Source organism: Centropristis striata, chromosome 20 (assembly GCF_030273125.1).
Source record: "Centropristis striata isolate RG_2023a ecotype Rhode Island chromosome 20, C.striata_1.0, whole genome shotgun sequence".
Lineage (NCBI taxonomy): Eukaryota > Metazoa > Chordata > Actinopteri > Perciformes > Serranidae > Centropristis > Centropristis striata.
Window position 1 is genome coordinate 25,351,873 of NC_081536.1, and position 13,623 is coordinate 25,365,495.

Here is a 13,623-nt window from a genome sequence, read left to right on the forward strand (position 1 = left end):
AATAAAACAGTCTTGTGCTCACAGGCCAGATGGTGGCTCAGTAACAACCTTTTTTAATGCTTAGGAAAATTATTTGTTAACCCCCTATCATAGAAACACATTTTTTCCCTCTCATGCTGGAACATTAGTTTCTGCCACACAGGATTCTGCACTATAATTTATGTTCTTTACATGTATTTATGTCATTTCATTCTAACTTGTGCATCCAATCATCTCAAACTTACAAGATATTTTAAATCACTTGTCTTAATTATTTGGGTGAAACAAGTCAATCAGTTCTGCATTAAAATAAAGTAACTTTTTTCATCTCTACTCTGCAGACAGTATTTCAAGGATGACCTGAAGTTTTAATTCAGAGTATTTGAAGTCAGAAAGTTGCTTTTAAGGACTTCATTCCTGTTCTCATTCTGATATTATATGCTCTCTAAGGATATATGCTGGGATTTCGGTTATCCATGACCACTATAGTCAGTTCCCCTCTCGGTTACTTTAAACTTCAACTGGCAGATACTGCAACACTGACATCTGGTGGTTAAATAATAACACTGCAATGGAATTATAGTGAAACTTCACTACTCCACCTGCTGTGCAGTTCACAAAAATATTATAGGCCTAGATAAAAGAAACTCGACATATAATATTAAGATAATTTTATGATGCATCAGTCATCTACTGACTTTCACATATACAGTTCTTATTCTAAAAAAGTTCAAAATGTGTGTAAAATACAAAAAAAACCCAAATGCATCATAATCAGAATTTAATATATGTTTACAAAAAAGCACATATGAAATTTTAAATAAAAATATTTCATGATATCATTGCTATGATCTTTGTGGTCTGTGTGACACTATTGGCTTATTTATGTTGTTGGTCATGGTCAGGTCTGTCTTGAATAAAATATTTAAACCTAAATTACACATATACATGTTTACCTGAAGATTAAAAAGGCAACAAAATGTTGCTGAATTACATAAAAAGAAATATAAGCCCAGCCCAGGAAAGGCAAAAAGTTTTGTTACAAAAAGAATTGCTACAATACAATCAGGTAAAAATGTTTCCATAGTTTGTTTCTGAATAATGAATTAAAAACGTAAATCCTGGAATATGATAGTACTTTTAATTGTGTGATTTGCTTTTTTTGCAATTCACTATATGAAATATCATATTCATATCATAGCACAAAAAAGGGAAAAAAACAGAAAAAAGCCCAATCTTCACCAGTGGCACATTAAAGTAATATACATTTTAAAGTAACGGAATAAGAAATGTAATTGTTAAAGTATAGTGCAAATACCTCATAACTGTACTTAACCCTTTGATGCACAACATGGGTCTAAAGTGACCCAACTCAGTTTTTATTTTCTATATCTTGCAATACATTGATTTCATCATTCAGTATTCCAGGTTTTCCTCAATCAACTTGTTTTTGATCATCATACATCCTAATTATTTGTTTTCATTTCTTACTTATTGAATAAAAACCCTTTTTGTATCACTACGCTTCTAATGCACAACATGGGTAAAAAAAAATTCATTATGGGGTGTTGTGTGTATAATTTGAAGGAAAAATGAATTTATTCAATTTTGGAAAAAGGCTGTAACATAACAAAATGTGGAAAAAGTGAAGCACTGTGAATACCTTCTAGATACAATGTGTGACAAAATGATACATAAACATGTTAAATATATTTAATATATGAGTGTTTGGCCCCTTTTTACTCCTTAAGTAACTATTTGAAACAAATAATCATTATTATAGTATTAGGTCATTTATTTTTAAATCAAATTTTGACGAATGAGTCATTTTGGAGTAAAATTGATGTAATAATACAAAAACTATTTTCTTCATCAAGTATGAAAGGAAAAATGGATATAATGATCTGTTGTAATAATAAAAAAAGATATTCAAAGAATACTTGGACTATACTTGTGGGCCATTTTTGACCCATGTTGTGCATGAGAAGGGGTGTCAATATGTTGTGCATCAAAGGGTTGAATACAGTACTTCATTAAGCTAAATTCACTGTTTGATAATATTATTGATATTATTGATTATTGATATATGATATTACTGTACTTATAATTGTAACTGAGTATTTCTACACTGTGGTAATGCTTCTTTTTTCTTCCACCACTAAAGCAGGTTTTTGCTAAGCTGAATAAATTTATTTTTCTGTAAACTACATTACCCACCATGCCTCTAAACTGCGTGATGACGTCACAGAACATCAACAACTCACATGTGGCCTAAACGCCGTGGCTGCTATGCTGTGCTAGCATCAACTGGGTGAAGTGGAGCCGACTTCCCAACTGATACACCCGCTTTTAAAATCTTTAATACACGGTTATTCGCGTTTTCAACTCAGCTATATCTGAGCCAACATGCCTCCGAAGAAACCCGCCCAGCCCGCGGGGAATAAAAAAACCCAAGAGAAGAAAAAGGAGAAGATTATTGAGGTAAAAATAACACGAGTTAACATGTCGGCGTGTAGCATTAGCTAACCGAAGCTAACTGACAAGTGAAGTTACACATCGGCCTCTTAACGGTTGTCAGCGTTACATAATTGTTCAGTACTTGTTATGATTAATATGTTGCTCTCTTATTACATTTTAATCACTATACTTCAATCTTAAGCGAGTTAGCTAGCTGTGAAGAGGCTAACTATTCATTTTAGTATGTTAATGAGACGGTGAAGCTGCTAGCAGGGCCGGGCCGCCACACCAAGTGGTCACCTGCCCCAGTAGGGTTCATTTAGATCCCTATTGTCGGCTGCTAAAGTTAGTAGCTTATAAATAACTTCTTAATAGTGTACTGTGTGGTTAACTTGGTAGTTTTTATTCATTAAGTCAAAGCGCGGTGCGGTGGGCCTCCCAGGACAGATGGGGGCCAGGTTTAGGATAAAACTTGTAAGAAAGAAATAAAAATGTGACATTTTTAAAACGGGTTTCTGTGTTCTCAAATGTGAAAGTATTGTCGATGCCGATGGCGCCCTTTAAAAGCAGCTGTAACCATAAAATATTGTCCTATCTTTCTGTCGATGTGTCCATACCGGCTTGTCAGAGTTAGCCGCCTTTTGCTGTTTGTCAGCACATATTGTACAGCAACGTGTTACCTTAATGGGCCAGATGCCTTATTTTATTACTTAGAGGATTGTGATTTAAAGTTTGTTTCATAAAGCGTCATGTTTTGGGAAATCTCTATCACCTGTCTAATTACACAACAGGTACTTTTTTATGAGCACTTTTTTAATCTTATCTATGTTCAGATGATTAAAAGAGAGGGTTGATTGCCATCAAGTCCCATAAAACTGATTCTTGTAATTAAAGTGTGTGTATCCAAAGTCTGTAGCTTATCCCTATGAGTCATAGACCTGCATTGTTGTCCAGAAACTATTGAAATCTCATGTGAGCCACACTGTTTCACTGCGTGACGTGTAAATCGGGAGCTGAATATAGTCCCTAAAGGCATTACTAAAAACTACAGTGCCCAGCTGTAGCTGAGCCAATTTTTTTTTTATCAATGAAACCGTTTAAAGTTCAGTGTGGACTTCTGGGGCTGAGTGCCATAGACAAGATTGGTGGGTTCATTGGTACATAGGGCTTAACAGTCAGAAGTTTATTGAAATGGTAATATGGTCTAACACAACATCCAAATAGCAGAACGCGCAATATTTGATACGGGCAAAATATGTGTCAAAATAACATATCATTCTGATTTCAGTATTGTAAGGCTACAGAGATATCAAGACCTGTAAGTTGTATTCTGAAGAACTGAGGAAAAATGTCATGTTAGTTTTATTTATTTTCAATGAAAACGAGCAATTATGCAAAAATGATCATTTCCTCCTATAGGGTGAATTCCACCACATTTGCTATATCAGTCAAAATAACTACAACTAGATATTTTGTCAATATGTTCAGCTCTTTTATTACATAACACCTGCATGATTCTTAAGCTTTCACGGGCTATTTTAATTCAAGTTGATTAGTCAAATCTTGATGCACTGTACACACTCTTGGATTAGAGCCTGTGGATTTTTTTTTTTTACAGAATTAGAAACCGATTTACAGAAGATTCTTCTTTTTTAGACATCAGCACAGTGATTCCAACAGGAAAACGGATGTCTTGTTTAAAGTTCGTTCCTCCTCTTACGGACAGATTGTTGTTGACCCAGAGGTTGCTGCCACCTCAGAAGTGACAGATTATAGTAATGTGTCAGAATGAATCTTGGTTACTGTGTCTTTTTCCCCTGGTGTGCCAAGAAAAGTATGTGAGCTTTGTGGTGCTAAAATCATATTCTTGTTACTAACCACTAATGTGTCCACATATTGGTGTTAATATAACCAAAAACACAGCTAAATCCTTCTTAATTTAAACATACAAACAGCAATAACAGACCATCTTTGGTGACCAAAGCTCTAAATCAGAGTGTAATAATGCTTGTTTAGTAAGAACTGTTTGCTCCAGGAATCATATTGAAAGTAACTTGTTTGTTTCTTCTAGGACAAGACATTTGGCTTGAAGAACAAGAAAGGGGCCAAGCAGCAGAAGTTCATCAAGAACGTTACTCAACAAGTCAAACATGGACAACAAAGTGCCAGACAGGTCAGGAGTTCTTTTTATTCTCCATCTCTTCATAACATGTAATTTTAAATGTCATCTAAGTCACATTTGTAAGAGGCCAAAGAACAAGAAAAATACAACTTATTGTTGACAAGATTTGAATAAGGTCATATTTAAATGTGTATGTGTTTGTTCTCTAGTTGGATGCAGACAAGACCAATAATAAGAAGACTGATAAGAAGAAGGAGTTGGATGAACTCAATGAGCTGTTTAAACCGGTAGTCGCGGCACAGAAAGTCAGCAAAGGTAACCAACACATCTGTGTCTGTGACAGTTGTTTATCATGTAAAAAATGCAGAACATTGTTAATATTAAATAAATAATATGTTGTTTGTGGTTCTTGTATCTTGTCATTAAATCTGACCATTTTCCTAGAAAATATAATTCATCGTCAGTCAATCTTCTGTGTTTTCTGCAGGTGTTGACCCAAAGTCAGTGCTGTGTGCATTCTTCAAGCAGGGTCAATGTACTAAAGGTGACAAGTGCAAATTCAGCCACGACTTGTCAATGGAGAGGAAATGTGAGAAGAGAAGCGTCTACGTGGATGAAAGGGACGACGACCTGGAGAAAGGTGAGTGTGTGGCATCATTAACACATCATGATTTGTACTTATAAACTCTTAATTACTAATATATTTTTTGATATTGATATTATCTGCCCGATGGCTAAAATAAAGTAATAAGTTACATATCTGATAAAAACAGTCTGGGAATTTCTTGGCATTCAATATTATAGATACATGAATCCTAAGCATACTCTCTGGTGACTCTTTCTTCCTTCTGTTTATTTACATTTAAAGCAAAGTTGTCATTTTATTTTTCAGGCTTAGTTATGTGAAATGAGGTAGAGATATATTATCACCTGAAACTTACTTGCTAATAGCCACTTAATAGTGATAATTAGACTCCAAATGCAAGAAAAACACTGACACACAATATAAAAAACAAATGGATAGATAATTGACACAAAAGTGCATTCTTTATATATATATATATATATATATATATATATATATATATATATATATATAAAATAATCAGTTCTTAAATGGATCGCTGTGTTCTGTTTAGACACTATGGATAACTGGGATGAGAAGAAACTGGAGGAGGTGGTCAACAAAAAACACGGCGGAGAGGCGGAGAAGAAGAAAGCCAAAACACAAATCGTAAGTTTGTTCTGATGATCAAAACACATTAAAAGATTTATATATGCTAGAGACATGTAACCGAGAGGAATGTGGAGTCTACAAAGGTTTCTTTAGTGGAGCTATAGGATGGATATATTATTATTATCATATAATTTTACTATTATAAGTCTGTGATCCCTGATGTATCCATGTATTCTTCTTCTTGTTGGGGGACTTACATTCAGGATTGTCTGAGTCAGGATGTCCATGAATTAAAGCCAGACTGTCTCTTGGGCACCAGCTTAGCCTCTTTTTAGTCAGGAAAACTCAACGATCAGGGTCATTTTAAAACGGCAAAAAAGCAAAGGATTTCTGTTGCTAATGGATTTGATTAATCTGATCTTATGATGGTTTGTCCCCAGACATATGAACCCACTTGACAGTCACTTAGACTCAACTTTAGTCAGCTAAACACAGTAATAATGCAAAATGCTGTCTTGTTTATCTTGCTCCCTTAATGTAACTACTCTTTTGTGTTTCTGCAGGTGTGCAAGCACTTCCTGGACGCCATAGAGAATAATAAATACGGCTGGTTCTGGTCATGTCCGGCAGGCGACGTCTGCATGTACCGACATGCTCTGCCACCTGGCTTTGTCCTGAAAAAAGACAAGAAGAAGGAGGAGAAAGAGGAGGAAATTTCGCTGGAGGAGTTGATAGAAAATGAGGTAAGGATGGATAGAAGGATGTAAAATCATCACGACTTAATCCCTCATTTTTCACTCGTGAACAACTTTTGGAGCTTCCTGACAAAAGTCCCTCAATAGAGGTAAATCAGCCTCTGCATTTGAGTGCAAACGGTTAAAATACATGAGCCGAGAGGCCAGCGACTGCATTGCACGCACCCTAAAATAAATAAGTTTGAAATATTGCACTGCATGTGTATTGATGCGCAGTCGCGGGACAACAGGCATTTTATTTAGAGACAATGGTGAAGCAAATTAAGTTGTTTGACTGTGGGGTGAAAAGTTTGAATTACTCGTCGGCAAAACAAACGAATGTGCAAATTGATTCAAATAGAGATGAACCTGTAGGAAAAACAACAAAGAAATGTGCAAAGTATCCCGACATCTTTGAGCTGGACAGAAAATTAAACTGCAGACTGAAAAATCAGCACACATGATAAGTTCACTATCTCAAGGTTGCACACACAATACTTAGTATAATAATGCTTTTATCCTTTTTATGTCACATTCTTATGATCAAGCAGACATTACTGCACAGTATCCTGTTTACTCAGAATATAAGGAGACTTAAAATAAATCAATTTTCACTTTTATAAGTTAGTGTTGAGTACAAGTAATTATTCAGTAAACTTTATTTCTATTTCACCTTTTTAAACCGTATTATAGAGCTTCACTCATACCTATTACAGTATTCTTTAATAAAATGCAGTGAAACCTCTTCAAGATGTGCGTAATAAAACAGAAGTCTAATGTATCTCAGAAATAAGTGATTAGATGTTAGGAAATGTTGACCTCCAACATGTCTACCACCTGATGTCTCTAAATGCTCAGTGTGACCCTGGAATCTCTGTGCCCTCACACATGCTGATTTTTTGTCTGTCTCTCTCTGCAGCGTGCAGCTCTGGGTGTCAACGTGACTCGGATCACCCTGGAGACTTTCCTGGCTTGGAAGAAGAGGAAAAGGCAGGAGAAGGTTAGAACATGTTTAACCATCATCAGTTTGTCTGGGCAGCGGCAGAAATGTTTGATTTAAAGTCCCTTACATTTCCCTGTGTGGCTGTCGATTAACAGATTGACAAAGTGAGGGAGGAGATGGAGAAGAAGAAGGCCGACTTCAAGGCTGGAAAATCGCTAACGGTAAGTCTGGCTCATGATTTCTGGATAAGAGTTCTGTGGGCATTTTGAGTGTACATTTTATCTTATTTTTTTATGAAGCTGTAATGGCTCACATTTCCACAGTAATAAGGATTTAATTGAACCACATGCATCTGTAGGTGAGCGGGCGTGAGGTGTTCGAGTTCCGTCCAGAGTTGATCGATATTGATGATGACGAAGCCGACGACACTCAATATGTCAGCGAAGATGATGAAAATGAGGAGGAAGAGGTAATGTATTGCAGCACAGTCACAGAATTTGCAGTAGATGATATCTTCTCACTGTCAATGGTGATTAAGTTTGATTTGGTATCACCTCATATTGATTTGTGTTCACAATGAAGTGAGATGTCCCAGCACAATAACTGCACTCAGCACTGTTTGGTGTCTTAATATGGTTTGCATTGTTGGTACAAAATATCTGCAGCATATATAGCAATATTTTGGTGATGTGGTGGCTCTGTGTTGTGAAATATCACGCTCTAAGTACTTAAATATGAGGTCATTGAGTATCTAAATATTCTGAACACAGATAACAGAAGCAGCAAGTGTCTTCCTGCAGTGTTGAAATTGTTGAATTTATGCAAATCTCACAAAACAAAATTAACTATTTAGAGAAATATAATAAAATGCTATGCAATTTAACACTTTATTACACTTTATTAAACCTGTCTCCACAAAGTGAAGTCAAACAGAAACCGAAGATCTCAGTGAAGTGGATTATATGTGATCTGAATTTTCCACTTCTCAGAGATGAGTTACACTTTTCAGGACATTATTTTGCCTCATCTATAAGCTATCATAATTCAGCTTTCTTACAGGTGATGCAAAGTGGTTTGTCTGTATTTAAATGGTCTAATTCCTGCTGAACTGCAGCTGCCTGCCTATTTCACACAACTGATTTGCCCGTTAATTGCCTGCACCTGTGGGGTGCTGCTTCCTATATTCAGGTGGTAAATTAATACAAAATGTTTACTGCGACAAAAAAAACACATTTCATCCTTCCCTTTAATCCATTTTAATTTTCATTTAACTGTCAAACAAATTAAATGTTGGTTCCTGTATTTGTTTAATATTTCCCCCCTTTCTGGTACTAAGGGGAGAAATTTCATTCAATAAAAATCAGTTTAAGGTTTTTAATGTTGAAAATTAAGTCCAAGGTAACAAAACAACATATTCTGATACAGCTAATTACTAAGTAATTACTAAAGAGCTTATTACTAAATCTTATGCTTATTAATAAAAAAGTATTCACTATAAGAAATGTATCATTTAGCATCCAGCAACACTGAAATGAAAAGAATGCTGCATTTAAGGCTAAATAAATTCCTGTCACACTGTATCAACAGATCAACTGTATCAGAGTTTCTCTCTATTTCTTCTCATTTTTAAACCTGATTTAAAAAATGTTTTATTTCAGACTAATTCTACAGATGTCCAGGACATAGACTTATCCCGCTTCGTTCCACAAGAGGTCGACAACACAGGCATCACCGTAGCATCCACGGACCGCTTCACCTCGAGGAACAAGACTCAGCCGACAGAAACGGACAACGGTAAGACAAACTCACTGATTAAATAACTATCTGTAAGCAGCTTCTTGATATAATAAACTTTGTAGCCAAAATCGGGACACTCAGACCCTTGTGGACAACAATGTCCCAATGAAGCCCATTTAAACCATCGTTTTTGGTCCCATTACAGCATAAAATAGTACATGGGGAAAAAACATGGCATTTTCCTTTTTTCTTCTGTATCATGAAGCAGTGCAGTATATAATGCAATGCATTAAAATCAATATTGTCGCTAATCCATTATCCCAAACTATAGAAAAAATATACATTAAAATTCCTCCAGCCTTTAGTATTCTGAAATTTTTTCAGTGTCTGTCAGTGATAAAGTGTAAATTGGCATGTAATGGGTTAAAATGATGAACATGAATACATATTTTTTTAATTATGCTGAAGGACAGGAACTTGTTAAAGAATTTAGTGGTAGTGGAAAATAATATTAAAGTATATTGTTTTGGTAATTTTAGGACTGGGACAGTTTGTCCTCTAAATGGGAGTTGTTGTTTTTAAGAGAGATTCAAATGAGCTGTTAAAGACAAAAAATAAGCACACAATGAGTCCTTTTGATACATGAATAACAAAAAACTCATTCTGTCCATCTTTAGAGGAGCAGCTGAACGGAGCTTGCGGTGGCGAAGAAGCCAACGGTCTTTCAGGAGCAGAAGGAGGCGGGGAGGACGGTGGAGGGGAAGAGGATGAAGAGGAGGAAGAGGAAGTACCAGTGGACGAGAACCTGTTCACGGGAGAAGATCTTGAGGAACTCGACGAGGAACTTAACACACTGGCGCTGGAGGACTGAGAGGGAGCGCGCGAGAGGGAAGGGAGCGAGAGCTGGAAGTTAAAAACAATATGATGAAGGGATCGACTGATGGATGCATGGAGCTAAACAACAAAGAGACCAGATGTTTGAATGATTTTAAATTTCAGAGACTCCAGTAATAAAGCCTGATTATTTCATGACATCACTGCCTGTCTCTGGCGCCCCTCTGTTTTCTGTATCGCCCCTCTCACATCCCACCACGTCCTCGGCTTTTTGTCCATTGGGTGTCCAAATTTCCACAGCAGGGCCAATGATTGTTGCTTGTCAGAATTTCCATTAAGAGAATTTGGCTGTCGTGCACTTCTTGTTACTTGGCAAACTTGCTGGCTTCCGTTGAAACTGAAATTACTTCTGAAATAAATTCGGCTTCCTAATCACTTAAATACTGAATGTAGTGATTTGCAGAGAGCAACATTGTAAGTTTAAGCACTCTACTTGTGAGATTGTACCTGGTTAAGACTTCCAATAAATGAAATTACATCGATAGATGTTTGAAAGAGTAATAAAGTTGTACAATGTAGGAGCTGAACAGGAGGGATTCTGTTGTAAGAAACTGAATCTGTTCAGATTTCCACCTGCTCTCATACCAAAATAAACACTGCAGTTTGAGGTTTAACTTTCATCATTCTGAAAAGTTTTACCCTCAACAAATATATATTTTATTTAGTTAAAGTGCTTTTGAAAAATTCTTTATGGAAAAACTTTTTGAGGGACAAATCCAGATCAAGCTTATAGACCAGACTATAATAAAGCCCCAGCAGGGAAACCAAATGGTCCCAATGCCAGCCCAGAATTGTAAATAATGTTCTCATGAAATGCCTCCTGAAACAATAAAAGATAACTGTACATCCAGTGAGTGTCTCTTCTTGGCTGAACCCCCAGTCCCACATTATGTACACATTGTATAATACCCAACTGCTCTTATAGTAAAGTGTTGCTGTGTTTTATTAAATAACTCACATTTCTCCACACTGTCAAATCAAATCAGTTTTATTTATATAGCCCAAAATCACAGATTTGCCTCAAAGGGCTTCACAGACTGTACATGGTATGACATCCTCTGTCCTTAGACCCTCACATCGGCTAGGGAAAAAGAAGAAACCTCAGGGAGAACGACAGAGGAGGGATCCATCTCCCAGGACGGACAGACTTGCAATAGATGTCGTTGTATATATTGTAAAATTGAATACTGCATATTTTATTGCTAAAGGAATAACTTTCAGAAATTTAAGGAGCATATTGAACTTTTAAGGATGTAAAATGGAATTTATTTTTTATTTGTGACCTAGAAATAAAATTAAATATTTGTAATATTCTTAAAGTAGCTGTTTATTCATTACCAAAGCATTTATTAATAGGTCTTATATAGTTAAAATGGGGTAAATGTGAATAATTGTGTTGCAGGTCGATTTAAGGTGCACCACGGTCATTACCTTACCTTGAATGATGCCCTCATCTCCCCATCCTCAAGACCTTTATATCAACAATGTCATGTGACTGACCTTATGAGGCGTAGCTCGCCGCCCATATAAGCACCTCGTGAGCACGCCGCTTCCTCCTGCTGGAACGCTTCAGCCGGTTCTGAGCCACAAAGAAATGGTGACGGTCATCGTTCGGTCTCATAGATCCATAGTTATAGGCATAACTTAGGATCAATTTCGACCTCACTCAGACCGTCACCATGGTCTTTACCTTGGATGACTAGTGCCAGCAGTGTCGTGAAGAACAGAGGACCCCTTCCTCACAACCTTGCCCAGCAACTGAAAGCAGCACGGCAGAACCCAACGGTGTATGGGACACCACGTTGACTCTGTAGAACCTGGAGAACGTGCAGGAAGTACCCCAGGTCGCTGCTGCACAAATCTCCGACAGAGGAACGCCCTTTAAGGCAGCCCAGGAAGTGGCAATTCCCCTGGTGAAATGAGCTACCACGTGCCCTGGGAGTGGGATACCCTGAGCCGAGTAGGACTCAACAATGGTATTGACAATCCAATGGGACAACCTTTGCTTCGACACAGGATGACCAGCCTTCTGTCCCACAAAACAGACAAATAACTGAGAATGCGAGCACCTCAAAGACTGACTGCATGCAACATAAGCCTTTAACGCCCTCACCGGGCACAAAGTAAGCAACCCAGCATCCTCTCGTAACAGGGCCTGACTGGGCCGAAAGGCACTGATGTCAATCACCTGGTTGACCGTTTGAGGGTTTACCACCTTCGGCAGAAATGAAGGGTTCGGCCACAGGGACACCCCAGAGTCATCGGGTTTCCACCGCAAACAAGTGTCAATGGGGACAAGGACCTACAAGTTGAGAGATAAACTGTTCATCTACTGTATGATCTGAGCCTGCAACGCCCCCTTCTGATTTGTGGCTCTGCAAAACAGAGGGCGCTAGTTTTCCGACAGCTGACCTTTGTATGGGATGTGACTGGGGGCGCTGTTGCTGAGAAGTGACCCTTTCATTGTCGCAATCTCTAGCAAAGTGCCCTGGCTGTTGGCAGCGTCTACAGATCAGAGGACCACTATTAGGAGGCCGGGACCGCATGGGAGGGGTCTGTAGCTGCAGAAGGTGTGCGGAAAGCTGATTAAGCTGTTCTTGATGGTTCTTTAGCATCTCTTATCTCAGACAAATCAGTTTGAGGTAGCACAATGTTCTGACACCCTAAAAGTATGGGTGGCACAGATAGAGGGGACTGAAAAGCTGCGTGGCCTACCTTCTGGTCGTCTACCTTCCCTCTCCCATCTGATCGCCTCACCTCGTACATCTAGGAGGGTAGCTGCTGGCTTGGCACGAACAATCTGTTTTAAAGTCCTACGGAGATCTGGATCATTAACATGTTCAGCAAACTGATCTCTCAATAGAATGGCAGAGTTAGGTAGGGCCTGGGGGGCATTTCTCATTATTTTTTCCATAAGCTCAAATAAAGCATGGGAGTATTCTTGTAATGACTCACCCTCAAGCTGTTTTCTAGAGAAGAAATCCTTCTGCAAAGCAACATAAGACAGTGGACATCCATACACTTCATGCAGTATAGACAAAACTTTCACTGGGTCCTCACGATCTTGTTTAGGCCTATACTTTCTCTCATCTTTGGCAGGCCCTGTCAATTGATCATAAATAAAGTATGCCTGGGCGCCCCGGTGGCTCACACCGGTAGAGCGCTTACCACGTATGCCGTGTGCTGTGGCGGAGCCGGGTTCGAATCCAGCCTGAGCTCCCTTTGCCGCATGTCTTCCCCTCTATCACCCCCTTTCTATCTATCACTATAAATAAAGCAACAAAAATGCCAAAAAAATAATCTTAAAGTAAAAATAAAGTATGCCTGATCTATAGGAGCCAGGTGCCTAGCTCTCATGCTAGCCCAAACCTCTTCAACCCATTCTACTATACCCATACCCACATTCCCACTAAACACGGGGCACTTCCTCTCTCTGGGCACGTAGAGGAGGCGTTCGGGGACTGTACCAGGAGGGCCAGCAGACCCAGAAGGGACGGAGTGCCCAGAGGAGCCAGAAACAGAGCTTGGAGCGCGAGCTTGTGCTTCAGACAGTTCCTGTCTAAGCTGTTCATTTTGAGCT

General features: G+C 38.3%; 1 protein-coding gene across 1 annotated transcript; it reads left to right on the forward strand.

Annotated features, from left to right (window-relative positions):
* The first annotated feature begins 2,257 nt into the window (after positions 1-2,257).
* Positions 2,258-10,893, forward strand: zc3h15 (zinc finger CCCH-type containing 15). The gene is made up of 11 exons (XM_059323870.1): positions 2,258-2,460; positions 4,508-4,609; positions 4,768-4,873; positions 5,046-5,198; positions 5,698-5,792; positions 6,299-6,478; positions 7,389-7,469; positions 7,568-7,633; positions 7,771-7,881; positions 9,071-9,206; positions 9,827-10,893. Exons 1-11 carry the CDS (start codon positions 2,386-2,388, stop codon positions 10,018-10,020), a joined length of 1,299 nt encoding a protein of 432 aa, XP_059179853.1. The 5' UTR covers positions 2,258-2,385; the 3' UTR covers positions 10,021-10,893.
* Positions 10,894-13,623: the final 2,730 nt, after the last annotated feature.